At 40.6% G+C, this 13,339-nt stretch overlaps 2 protein-coding genes across 3 annotated transcripts in view; both read left to right on the forward strand.

Annotated features, from left to right (window-relative positions):
• pkd1l1 (polycystin 1 like 1, transient receptor potential channel interacting) overlaps positions 1-6,516 on the forward strand; it is a 42,348-nt gene extending 35,832 nt beyond the window's left edge. The window contains exons 41-56 of the mRNA XM_078280479.1: positions 17-101; positions 268-453; positions 538-656; positions 745-855; positions 937-1,045; positions 1,276-1,344; positions 1,985-2,157; positions 2,310-2,538; positions 2,812-2,916; positions 3,265-3,405; positions 3,690-3,824; positions 4,373-4,585; positions 4,731-4,892; positions 5,347-5,514; positions 5,625-5,722; positions 5,850-6,516. Coding sequence (XP_078136605.1) covers positions 17-101; positions 268-453; positions 538-656; positions 745-855; positions 937-1,045; positions 1,276-1,344; positions 1,985-2,157; positions 2,310-2,538; positions 2,812-2,916; positions 3,265-3,405; positions 3,690-3,824; positions 4,373-4,585; positions 4,731-4,892; positions 5,347-5,514; positions 5,625-5,722; positions 5,850-6,210 — 2,464 coding nt within the window. The 3' untranslated portion in view covers positions 6,211-6,516. The remainder of the gene's footprint in view (positions 1-16; positions 102-267; positions 454-537; positions 657-744; positions 856-936; positions 1,046-1,275; positions 1,345-1,984; positions 2,158-2,309; positions 2,539-2,811; positions 2,917-3,264; positions 3,406-3,689; positions 3,825-4,372; positions 4,586-4,730; positions 4,893-5,346; positions 5,515-5,624; positions 5,723-5,849) is intronic.
• Positions 6,517-6,881: 365 nt separating this feature from the next.
• Positions 6,882-13,261, forward strand: pdia4 (protein disulfide isomerase family A, member 4). Of its 2 annotated transcripts, none has more exons than XM_078280130.1 (10): positions 6,882-7,176; positions 7,646-7,835; positions 7,955-8,160; positions 8,276-8,414; positions 8,679-8,884; positions 10,411-10,569; positions 10,762-10,913; positions 11,147-11,303; positions 12,035-12,268; positions 12,600-13,261. In XM_078280130.1, the coding sequence occupies exons 1-10, from the start codon at positions 7,101-7,103 to the stop codon at positions 13,013-13,015; spliced, it is 1,935 nt and encodes a 644-aa protein (XP_078136256.1). In that variant the 5' UTR covers positions 6,882-7,100; the 3' UTR covers positions 13,016-13,261. The 2 variants fall into 2 exon arrangements, with proteins under 2 accessions (XP_078136256.1, XP_078136257.1); XM_078280131.1 differs by having other exon boundaries at positions 7,655-7,835.
• Positions 13,262-13,339: the final 78 nt, after the last annotated feature.

Below are 13,339 nucleotides of genomic sequence, written 5' to 3' on the forward strand. Positions count from 1 at the left end.
TGTTTTCATGTGTCAGTTTCAGCAGCAGCGAGGCTCTGTTATGGATACACTCTCTTTTTTTCTCCCTGATGTTTTGCATCTTCCTCATCCAGCCAGCCGTGGTAAACTAATACCAGCCTTTTGTAAACTATATTACAATAAATAAACATATTTCATAATCCTGTATGAAATTTACCTAGAAAATAAAAGCAATTTACTCTTAAATACACTTACTACAACTACGCTTTGCACTGTACATAAAAAAAGCATGTTATTTTTCTTTTCCAGATAATTACAATGGCAGTGACTGTCTCCTTTTGGTACAGGAAAAGATCAGACTTTCATACTTTCTTCAGTATAAGAGAGTTTGAGATAGAGACTTCAAAACTTCAGAGCCACCTTGGTTCTAAGCCGACAGAAGAGCAGTTTGGGACATCTGCCTTTCCCCAGGAAAGATGCTCATACCTTGAAAAGGTGATAGCCCGACTCTATTATATTTTATCGTGTTCTCGCCTGTATTTTTCTGTTAAAACATAGTCAATTATCTCTGATTGACAGCTGCTTGGAGCTCGTCAGCGAGCCCGATACCTCCGTTTTGTGCGGCCGCCGACACCAGCAGAGCTGAGGAAAACCCGCAGAAAGAAAAGAAGAGAGACACTTATCCATAACACTCTCAGGTGTGTGTGTGTGTGTGTGTGTGTGTGTGTGTGTGTGTGTGCGCCTACTTTAAAGCTGTATAAGGAATTATATTCTCTTTTCATCCAGGGATTTGTCTGTCTGTGGCTCCATGCTCATCCTGATGCTGTGTATAAATCATGGCAGCTCATTCACTGACCATTACCACCTCAATAAAGCTGTCAGAAAACAGTTTATAAGGTATTGTGTGCATACACATCTCTCTCTTTGTCCCTATTGCTCTTTGACACACTCCAAAATATATTTATTTTCTTTCAACAGGGGTCATGATAATGCATTTATGTCCATACAAAAGCATGAGCACTGGTGGAAGTGGGCACAGACCAGTCTTCTTAATGTACTGTACAAGAATTCATCAGCCGCAACTGAGGTAAGCTACAAAAGCTCTGTAGTGATTCATCACTCCATGAAACATTCATGAATTCACATTCATAAAATACAATGAAAAGGATTCATCCATCCAATGTCATTCAGTGAAATATGAAAAGAATTGACCATGGCAATCTATGAAAGTCTCTATGACCCACTCAAAAGAATGTCCTTGTGAAGGAAATATCTGATTTTATATTTCATCATTATGAAACCAAACATTTTCACCAGCACTCGCACATTTTGATTGGAGATCCAATCCTGTGGAAGACGAAGGTGTCCAGCTCATTTCAGGGCCAGGTAAGTAACAAAAATGAGACATGCATTCACATGCGGTATTCCACCACCTGTTTAGACTAAATTCACTAATGTCATTACAAACATGTGCCATCATTAATTCAGTTACTGGGAAAATGATTATGATGATTTTTTTTTAAATGTTAGATTGACACAAATGTGCTTGAAGAGGAAACAATTCTGATTTTGCACACAATGAAAACATATTGGTAGTGGTTTTTCATAATAACTAAAGTTTGTAATATTTTAATATTCTCTGTGTTGTGAAATAACAGCAAAACAACCACATCTTTCGTAAATGATCCAGTGTACTGCTTTGATTTTAATCAAAGCAAATAATCAATCACATGGTATTCTCACTCAAGACATCAGTAGACTGCTGTGTTTTGCTCTAACTCCCCCTGTAGAGAGCGCTGTTTGACATACATGGGCCCAGGCCACATGTACTGTAGTAGTCCAGTGATGGATTTGAGTCATTTGTCAAGGTTCAGAATTTATTACATTGACAGATGAATTCATTATTGTTGTATTGTTTATAAAAGCTACCATTGTGTCACAGTTACTTCAAGTGTTACCTTGATGTATGCTTTTGTTCTGACTTGTTTGTATTCTGACTGTCTATGCACTGTGTTTGGCTGCTCAGGTCTCTAGTGGGACTCTTGTGCCAGAATGTCTTCGCTTGTTCATGTCTGGCTGCAAAACATCCACTCACCCACAATCTAAAGACTTAGTTACTATTGCAACGCCTCCAAGGACATGTGGTCACCTAGGCTGCTACTTTGGACCAAGTGCCACACTTGGCTTGGGCCACATGAAGTGAGAACATATAGTGGAACACATAGTGGAAATGCTCGTTATTTGAGTTTTTCCAAATGTGATCTTTGCTGAAATGATTTCCTGCGGTATCAACTCTAATGTCTGTAATATTGTCACCGATCATCGTTCAGTTGTGCGTTGCTCTTCTGCAGGTCTGGCGCAGCATCCAAACTAAAGCTCCTGCATGCAGGTGGCTGGCTGGGCAGACAGACGGTGGCCATCCACTTCACCTTGTTCAGCCCTGCACCCAACCTGTTCACCAGTGTGACCATGCTCGCTGAGCAGAGCCCCACCGGTGTCCTGCTGCCCTCTGCCAAAGTCCAGTCAGTTAGGGTGTATCACATTCCTACTGTAAGGGACTATGTTGTCATGTTGTGCCAGGTAAAAATGACCTTTTATCTGTAAAAACAATTAGACTTCAACACCATCATAAAGCTACTCAACAGCTGAAGAAGCTAAATCTACAGACAATGATTTACTAAATGAAATACTAATGATTGAGTTGATTTTTAAAAGGAAAAACAAATTGGACTTAATCACACTCTAACTCTGTACTAACACTGTACATTTTGTACATGCAACATCTCATGAGATTATTTGTCAGTTTTTGTCAGAAGCCCTAAGGTTACTGAGTTTTTTCTTTCTCCCCTTCAGCTCCTCTTCCTTCTTTTGTCTCTGCTTCAACTCTGGGGTCAAGTGTACGCTATAGGGCAGCAAGGGCTGACAGGATACTTGAGGACACCCTGCAACTGGCTGGAAGTGAGTCTATCACATATACAGAAACACACACACAGGCAAAAATATTAATACCAACATAATTCAAAAAAAGAGTAAAAGACTTGCATGCACTCAGCTTGAAGATACATTAGACACATGGAAACAGGCACAGGCCGCACACGCACTCGGCCACACACCAATGCAAACAAGATCACAAGGCCCTCGCTGAAAGGTTAAAGTAACCTGTAGCTCTTAAACTAACATACCTGTGAATTTGGAGGTCAAACACACAGCATGGTTTTAACTGCAGAGAATCATGAAATGTACCTGATAATGTTGTTACTGATACCTTACTTTCTCTCTCTCTCTCTCTCTCTTTGCGTTTTGCAGGTCATTTTGCTGACGGTATCTTTAATGTACTATGTTTATTACATCTATCACTCCATTATTATCATGGAGGTTGCGCAGCAGCTGCAGAGACACAACTACAGAGGACATGTCGATGTCAGCCTCCTGGCTACCTGGGAACAAGTGAGAGAAAGAAAGAGACAGGAACAGAAATATTTAATGTTAAGAACTGTCTGTCCTGCTTAAGTTTGTTACAGTACCCTCCCTTGGTAAATGAAAGAGCCTTAGCTTTAAGGAGATAATTATGAGTACTTAACATGATTAAAATGTTACATTTAATACAACATTGTAGGCAAATACTAAGGGGAAGCCCAGCTTTAAGGTTGAGAAGTCCTAGGGGTCATGGTGAGGGTTTTAAAGATGACGGCAATGATTAAAAGGGATTAAGATGTCTTTTGTGTCTGCAGTGTGTTCGTACTCTGCGTGGCGTTACGCTCTTCCTTCTCACCATGAAGTGTGTGACTGTGTTGAGGGTGAACAGGACCTTGGCCACCTCTGCTGCACTGATCACCCGATCACTCTCCCGCCTTTTCTGGCCAACGGTAAACACATTGTGTAGCAATACCAGCAGTTAGGAATGGTCTTCATTCCAAGCACTACCTGTTGAAATATTATTTTAAACAGTATTAGGTAGCTCACAGGCATAGGTCCCAGTTTACAAATGATGTATGATTATATCATCAGAAATAGTGCTGTTCGTAGGGAAATAATAAATAATAACCATCAATGTGGTATGACACATGTTTTGCCTTTAGGTGTGCTACAGTGTGAGATCGTTCCTGTGGCAATGATAACATAATGGTGTATGTTGTCTCTGCCAGATTGTCATTAGCCGTATTAATATACTACATTCCTGTCCAGTTGGAGGACTTGGAAAATGTTCATCTGTGGATGAAGTGTCCTCCCTACACATGAAATGCTGATATTATTATTCTAGATTCTCACCCTCTTAAAGCAGCTGTCAAAGACCTGTTTATATGAGTATTTCCCACTAAAATGTCAGGATGTTATTATTCTAAAGTGGGCATTTAGTAAGAAACAAAAAGCAAGCTATAATATATAAGAATGATCTTATCTCATACTATCCTAGGTTTCAGGTCTTATCCTGATGGTAGCGCTGTCCTGCATGGGGAATCTCCTGTTCACACAAAGCTCCTGGGCCTTCAGCTCACTGTCTCGCTCCCTTCAGACCCTGCTCTGTCACTGCTGGGGTCTCAGGGCCGCGAGGGGCCTCCTCTTCTCTGGGTGGGATTTTCTTTACCGTGGAGTTCTCTATCTGTCCTCTGTGGTGTGGACAGCAGTGGTACATATATACTATATAATTAAGTTTTATTTTCTTTGTAAGAATTGTAACTGAATAGATGTGATTGGCTGATTTGTGCATACATTAAGTCTTTGCACAACTTATTGCAGAGTTGTGTTTGAACAGCCATCTTTGTTTCTTGTAGGTGATAAGTGTGGTGTCCTCATTGGTCAGAAGTGCCAAAAGATCTCAAAGCTGGAGGAATGTCTTCACCGTAGCAGAATTAGCCAGCTACATCAGACGGAGGATCTCTGAGTTTACTGGGCAGCATAGACGAGCATGGATTGAAAATCACGAGCAAGGGAGGGTAAGGAAAACGCTGCTCAGTCCAAAAAATCAGCACTGTTAAAATACATTTAACAGACGATTCAAGTTTCTGTGTATCATTTTAAATATGTATCATTGTCGGGCGCCTGGCAAGCTCACCTGGTAGAGCAGGCGCCCCTATATAGAGGTTTACTCCTCGACGCAGCGGCCGTGGGTTTGACTCCGCCCTGCGGCCCTTTACTGCATGTCATTCTCCCTCTCTCTCCCCTTTCATGTCTTCAGCTGTCCTTTATATATAAAGGCCTAAAATGGCCAAAAATAATCTTAAAAAAAATATATAGATACATGTACGTATATCATTGTTAAATAACCTTGGTGTGACCATCTGTGACTATGGTGAGGATTATTATCCTGTTATCTGTTATCATAGTTCCTCAAATGTTACACATCATACCACCTAATTCTATTTGTACTTATGCTTTCTGGTTTTTCAGACGTATTACTTTGAGGAGTTTGAAAGCTTAGTAGATGAACTATTGTTCAGACTTAACACCCTCTCAAACAGTCTGCACCACACTCTGACCCCGAATGCCCATCGCTACAGGGAGGACAGTCCTGTCATCTCACCCATGATACAGGAGCCCTCCAACATGGACACACAGGTGAGCCCGATACATGCATACACCCATACCTATTTCTCACATACAATACATTATTTGAAAAAGGTGTACTGTGGAAAGCCGATGCTGTTTGAACACTGATTCTGTTACAGGATTTGGTAAGAACACAAATGACAGAGGAGACAAAGGTGAAAGATTACACAGATGTCAGTGGCCATGAAGAAACCCTTCCTGCATCTCACCTGCTCGGGTAATGACATTTATCGAGAGTCTACTATAAGGCTATAAGCCATAATTAAGCAAACATTTAAATATCCTAAATTACAAAATGATAATAATTTCCCCGTTTTTGTGCATACCACTCACTGCATTACCAGGTCCAAGCTTGAACTGGAGACACTGCAGTTCCTGAAGCAGAGAGGCCAAAGCGGTGACCATTCCCCCTCAGACATCGTAGTGGCATCGGATAAATTGCAACAACCTGGAACAAGAGCTGAAAAAAAAACAAAAGATCGAGAGCTCCAGATTTATTTAAAGGCACAGGACTACCTACCCCTCCCAGAGTCGGCATCACTCATCAGGGTTTGGACGGAAGATGTTCTGGACAAGCAAGTTGACCAATGGACTAAAACAAATGACAGTTGCTGCTTAAGTAAAACGCAGGCCACACATACAGAGGTGGTGGTGGAAGTTCTGATCCATGAGAAGCCTGGGAGTGTAGAGCCGGATGAACAATAGGGTCCTTATGGAGATAACAGTTGTGTCTGGGACACTGCAAGCATTTCAAAAAACAAGATCTGCAAAGTCTGTATTTTCTATTCTATTAACATATACTGTATTTTACTGTATGTGCCCAGCATCTTATTTCATCTCCTTTTTTTGCAAATAATATTACCGGGATCACATAACCATTTGAAATAAGTTTTCCAAGAGTTTTTGAGACTTAGTATTTGCATTGTTGCTCAGTATACTTCATGACTTCGTAGTTTAGTAATGACCATTTTATTAATGGTTTACCAAACTCAAATAAACCTCTGCAATGTTTTTGGTTGCAAGGTGGGGGTAAAAAGTCATTCATAAAGTTATTATTCTACCTTTTACAATAGGGAATCAAATATGCAATTAGGCATATTAATTAGCTATCAATAAATGTCTTTTGGTTAGATGCTTTGCATTGACCATCCTGATTCACTAAGAGCTGACATAAGACATAGGGTCTATCACAAAACAAGGTTTTTAAATCAAATTTGGTCTCTCTAACCCACTAGCCTATATACACATAGAAAGAGAGAAACGATCAATAGAAGTATCCAATAGCATAGTTAAACGTAGAATTGAGTGGCGAGTTGTGATTGGAGGATAGCCGATGATGAGGACCAATCACAACGTGGCAAGTCAGACAAGTTCCAGACTAAGGAGGCGGTGTGAGTAATTTCGGATGTGATTAGTTTGTATGAAAGCACTAGCCAAAGGCGTTTACAGCTACACGTCAGTATTGATCCGGACAGTGGGTCTATTCAGCCGACAGTATTTTGATGACATTCATCAGCGTTATTAGCTAAGTTAATTAGCTGCCGGCTACTTCGGAGAAACACGTCGTTAACACCGGGCCTCATCATTTGTGCACAATGAAGAAGGTTGCTCTGCTGTTGATTGTGTTGCTCGGCGTTGCACATTTTGCAACTCTCAGCAGATGTGAAGATGGTAAGTCTTAGTAATTTTTACAACCTAATGTGTTTATTGCATCTGAAAGAGTTATTTAAGTGGAACAAGGTCGCAGCTGCGCGGTGTTTCCTGCTATTCATTATTATGCAAACTAGCTAGCTAAGTTACTGTAGAAACTCTGCTAGTTCTGTTAGCACGTTAGCTAACAGGACAGATAAAGCTAATGTTATCAGGGCTGCCACACACGTACGCATGCGCCAGGATTGCGAGTCTTGGGCATATTCAAAATCTTAATGGTTAACGTTAGCTGTTTCTGTCGTAACGTTACATTGTTAATGTGCAGCATTGTGAAAGGACAGGTGTATCTCTCATGTACAAACAGGATATATGTTGCTAACACTTTCTACATGTTATCACATATTTTAAAACAAGCAGCATTGTGATGGAAAACATTGTCTGAGCTTGTACTCCTGAAATCAATCTGTGTCCTTTTCTTGTCTGCTGTGAGATGTTGCAGAGGAGAAGGCGGATTCTGATGAAGAGGACAGTGACGACGATGATGAGGAGGAGGAGGAGGAGGAGGATGATGACGGCACAGAGGTGAAAGAAGAGAATGGAGTGCTGGTTTTGACCAACAACAACTATGACACTTTCATGGAGGGCAGAGACACAGTTCTGATTGAGTTTTATGCACCATGGTGCGTCTTGGTATTCCTCCTGGCCTTTCCCCATTCGCAAAGATTTTACAGCATCCCTCTTACTTTCCATATCCCTGCAAACTTTGTAATATGTCTGTATTCTTTGTTTATCCTTTTAGGTGTGGCCACTGCAAACAGTTTGCCCCAGAGTATGAAAAAATTGCTCAGACTCTTAAGGAGAATGACCCTCCTATACCTGTGGCCAAAGTGGATGCAACAGTAGCCAGTGACATAGCGAGCAGGTTTGACGTGTCTGGCTATCCCACCATTAAGATCATGAAAAATGGGGAAGCTGTGGACTACGACGGAGAAAGGACAGAGAAGGGTAGGGACATTTAATTATTTTAATCGTCATCACGTCCTTTTAAACCAAACCTGACCTCCTTTTTATTTTATTTTTTATTTTTGGCTGTAATATGTTGAATGCCTGTGTGTTACAGCTATTGTCGCCCGGGTAAAAGAGGTAGCTCAGCCAGATTGGAAGCCCCCTCCTGAGGCGACTCTGGTGCTGACCAAGGACAACTTTGATGAGACGGTTAACAATGCTGACATCATCCTGGTGGAGTTCTACGCTCCATGGTCAGTCACTGTCTGTTATAAGATACAAACGTCAATAGTCACTGTTTTGTTGGCTTTAAAGCAACACTAGAGAACTTTTCCCACTTCGGTCCCCCTACAGGTTGGAAGTGGAATTGTCCATTACATTACATTACATAGAAGTTCTCTAGTGTTGCTTTAAAGTGAGACACTGACATCCTTTGCAGTGGTAGTTGAGTTTTTCCAATAGCTGCTGTTAAGACTAAAAAACGTTCATCATTGGCTGCCTGTATAACTCCCCTTCAGGTGCGGACACTGTAAGCATTTGGCTCCAGAGTACGAGAAGGCAGCCAAGGAGTTGAGCACGCGCTCTCCTCCCATTCCTCTGGCCAAGGTGGACGCCACTGTTGAGAGTGAGATAGCCACACGTTTTGACGTAACGGGCTATCCCACCATCAAGATCTTCAGGAAAGGCAAGATGTTCGACTACAACGGGCCCAGAGAGCAGCGTGGTAGGTGGACACCATGGTCACTAATATGAGCCGCTGTTTTCCATGTATTCTTTGTATAAGGGCTGTAAATCGATCGGAAATATCGAATCGCATGATTTTTTCCGTAGTAAACTCACGATTAATTGCACATTTGTTATCCGTTCTAAATGTACTTTAAAAGGAATATTTTTCAAGTTTGTAATGCTCAAGTGATTTTTGAGACTTTATGTACTCCAGTGGTAACTCAATTCACATCGACAGTACATGCAAATAACTTAGTGTCAGATTATGCTCATTTTCAGGTTCAGAATTGTATTTAGAGGTTATACCATAATAGGTTTATGTGGTTTTAAAAAACCACTATTTTTGTTGTACTGCACATTGCTGCAACTCCTCTTTTCCCCCTGTGTGTTGAGCTCTCTGTTTTAGCTACAGAGTGAGGCATCTCACTTCTGTTCCATCTTTGTTGGGAGTCGCACATGCGCAGTACCTAGGTCAGCACTACCAGCCAGTCAGAAGCAGAGTATGAGGGCGTGCCATGCTAGCAGCTAGGCGAGCATTATAACGTGTTACAAAGTGACGCATGTTTGTCTCTGAAGTAAAGGCTGGACTACAATAGAGCTGTTTGGAGGAGTTTGTGAACAGTGTTTTCTGTTGGAGATGGTAAGTCCCTTTGGGGTGGACTTTGGGTTTTTTCACTTTGTAAACCTATTACATGCACAAAAAAGATAGATAATAGATTATATATATATATATATATATATATATATATATATATATATATATATATATATATATATATATATATATATATATATATATATATATATACATACAATTACAATAAAGGAAAGCATAATATGAGCACTTTAAGTCAAGAGAACCATCCGGAAGGGCTTTGAAACGGAACTTGCGTAGAAATGGATTAAGAAAAGGGTCTCTTGAATGGCAAGGAGGTTTGTTTCCTTTTTTGTATCTTGATCTTTAGATTAAGTGTGTGGCTCTTAAAAGAGCCTTTTATTTGTGATTCAGGATCGGGCTTAAACTCAGAAGCCGTACAGGATGCAGGCTGCCTCTTTAGAGCGTAGACCACAGCCACGGCAGTCACCGTCATCCTCTTGGCGTGCACGGCGTTAGGTAACGGCATCACAGATCACATCCTCCAGAAACACAGAGCACACAGCCGGTCTCCTCGTAGATCAGACCGGAGACGTGCTTAAGTCCGCCACAGCGAGCGAGCCAGACGGTGGATGGCGGGTTTGGCGATGCCCTGGATGTTATCATGTAGCACTTAACGGTTTCTGCTAGCCATCCACAACGTTACTACTGCATCGCTTCCTGGTTTTCCACACTACTGAGTGGCCTGAGGCCCGAATAACAGGATGCGTGTTTGTTAATCTGTGTAAAAACAGGTTAAAAGGAATTTGCGTTAACTCAATATTATCTCGTTCATTTTGCCATTTGCCCTAGTTTGTATGCATGCAAGCCTGTGTGCACATCTTATCTCTAGTTATCCATCTCAGTTGATCCACCTTCTTTCCTTCTAGGCATTGTTGACTACATGAGTGAGCAGGCAGGGCCTCCGTCCAAGCAGGTCCAGGCAATAAAACAGGTGCAGGAACTCATCAAGGATGGTGACGATGCAGTCATAGTTGGTGTGTTCTCCAGTGAACAGGATGCAGCCTATGAGATCTACATTGAGGCCTGTAAGTACCATGAGCTTGGAGTTACGTTCAAGTTATTCTTCACTTCATGCCTGTGTGTGTGCGACATAAATCAAACTTTGCTTGAGTTGAGTAATCGATCATAATGTCAAAGTTCTAATATCTCTGCCTGACTGTCTTGAAAGCTGTTGGACATGTGGCTAGTATTCTCAATGCTGTCTGTCTGTCCTGCAGGTAATACACTGAGGGAAGACTTCACCTTCCGTCACTCCTTCAGCTCTGAAGTGGCCAAACTGCTCAAAGCTTCGCCCAGTCAGATTGTCATCGTTCAGCCTGAAAAGTTCCGCTCAAAGCACGAGCCAGCGTCGCACACACTCGCAGTCGAGGTACTGTTTTTTTTTTTTTTTTTTTTCCCCCACTGGTTGTGATTAGAATTGGTGTCATAGGGTGTGAAACTCAATCATACGTGACTGCTTTCTTTCAGTTCTAGTATCAGTGGGAAAAAGACTAGAATAGCAATAAGGGGTTTAACCTGACAAGTGCTTGAGACTCTTACACTTTTTTTTTTATTTATTTAGAAGAGTTGCGTTTGATCTAAACACATTCATTTATTACATAGGACTCTACATTGGTGTCAGAAGTGCAGGAGTTCTTCAAAAAGCATGTGACTCCTCTGGTGGGCCACAGAAAACCAAGCAATGATGCCAAGCGCTACACCAAAAGACCCCTGGTGGTTGTGTACTATGGAGTTGACTTTAGCTTTGACTTCAGGAAAGGTGAGATTCTCTTATTTTTATGTTAATAGTTTTGACTGGGATCTTGCTAAACAGCTAGTAATCTAATATGGCATTTTTATGACAAACTATACTATGTCTTTTTTATGACTTTTTCGCCATACTATTCTGACTTTTTTGAAATACTATACTTTGACTGTTTCAACATACTACACCATTTTTTTTTCTGGCATACTATAACATGACTTTTAACATACTATTACTTTGTATGACTTATTTCAAGATACTATACTTTGACTTTTTAATGTTTTTCGACATACTATGATTTATGACATACTATAACTTTTTTTTCAACATACTGACTTTCTTCTGTTTATTTTGACATACTATGACTTATATTTTTCGACTTACTATCTATGACTTTAGAAACATGCTATTTTCCACAAACTGACTTTTGTCGACATAACTGTTTTCTGTTTATTTTGACATACTATGACATGTTTTTCGACTGACTTTTTTAAAAATATTTTTCGACAAACTGACTTTTTACTGACTTTAACGTTATACTTTATACGTTTTTCAACATACTATACTATGACATATTTTTATGACACACCATGACCTTTTAGACATTTTTATGACTGTTTTTTACTACACTTTAACACCTTACTGTACTATGAATTTATTTATTTTGACATACTACACTTTGACATTTTTATGACTTTTCAATTACCACCTGTGGAGGATTTACAATGCAGTCTTTAATTTTTTAGCTACGCAGTTCTGGAGGTCCAAGGTGCTTGAGGTGGCCAAGGACTTCCCAGAGTACACATTTGCCATCGGTGATGAGGAGGACTACGCAGAAGAGCTGAAGAGCCTGGGCCTTAGCGACAGTGGAGAGGAAGTGAATGTGGGAATTCTGGCAGATGGAGGCAAAAAGTTTGCCATGCAGCCAGAGGAGTTTGACTCTGACGTGCTGAGAGACTTTGTTATGGCTTTCAAGAAAGGTGAGGGTTGAGTTGTTGTCTTAGGAAATTATTTAAATTTTAAAAGGAGCGTGGCTTGCATTAAAACAATTTTATGAAAGCCCAACTTTTACTTTTGAAAGTGCCAAATTTAATTAGATTCACTGCCATAATCTATTTCATTTGATCATATAATTCAGAATCATCTTATACAATATGGTGTAATTGACACTTTAGTCTAGGGCTGACCAAAACCTTGAATTACACTCAAAGTGAATTATAAACGTGAAGGAAAATCTACAGAAATGTTAAGAGAATAATGTTGTGCTCAGTATAAACTGTTCCCACTAAAAATGCTTTCTCATGTCTACAGGAAAGCTCAAACCTATCATCAAGTCCCAGCCAGTGCCAAAGAACAACAAAGGACCAGTTAAGGTTGTAGTAGGAAAGACCTTTGATGAGATCGTCCTGGATACCCAGAAGGATGTCCTGATTGAGTTTTATGCTCCCTGGTGTGGCCACTGTAAGAAATTGGAGCCTGACTATTTAGCTCTGGGCAAGAAGTACAAGGGGGAGAAGAACCTGGTCATCGCCAAGATGGACAGCACCGCCAACGATGTGCCAAACGAGAGCTACAAAGCGGAAGGCTTCCCCACCATATACTTTGCCCCAAGCAACAGCAAGCAGAGCCCCATCAAATTTGAAAGTGGAGACAGAACAGTAGAGGCCTTAAGCAAGTTCTTGGAAAAGCATGCCACAAAGCTATCACAGAAGAGAGACGAACTTTGAAAGCATCTCTCTCGACGAGTAGTAGCCAAGAACTTGAACAGTGCTCGGGCTGTCTTATGAGTCCTCTGGGAAGGTGAAGGGAACACTGGAGTTGAATGGTGTTACTGAGTTGCTGTGATTGATTAATCTTTTTTTTTTTTTTTAGTTTCTGTTCATTCCAAGAGATTCAGCTTTCTTCTGTTTCTAAAAGCATTTAAGCACTATCAAAGATTTCAGTCTTTTTAAATAAAACTAAAAATGATGACAGCTTTGTGGGCCAGCGCTCAAATGTGACTTGTTACTGTAAATCATAAGCTAGAAAATGTTTTGCAAATATATTCCAAA

The sequence above is a fragment of the Sander vitreus genome, chromosome 22, assembly GCF_031162955.1.
Source record: "Sander vitreus isolate 19-12246 chromosome 22, sanVit1, whole genome shotgun sequence".
Classification (NCBI taxonomy): domain Eukaryota; kingdom Metazoa; phylum Chordata; class Actinopteri; order Perciformes; family Percidae; genus Sander; species Sander vitreus.

Coding starts and splice junctions, on each gene's coding strand:
- pdia4 (XM_078280130.1), top strand. CDS start 7,101: ATGAAGAAGGTTGCTCTGCTGTTGATTGTGTTGCTCGGCGTTGCACAT. Junction 7,836..7,954: donor ATTGAGTTTTATGCACCATG/GTGCGTCTTGGT, acceptor TTATCCTTTTAG/GTGTGGCCACTGCAAACAGT. Junction 12,269..12,599: donor TGTTATGGCTTTCAAGAAAG/GTGAGGGTTGAG, acceptor TCATGTCTACAG/GAAAGCTCAAACCTATCATC.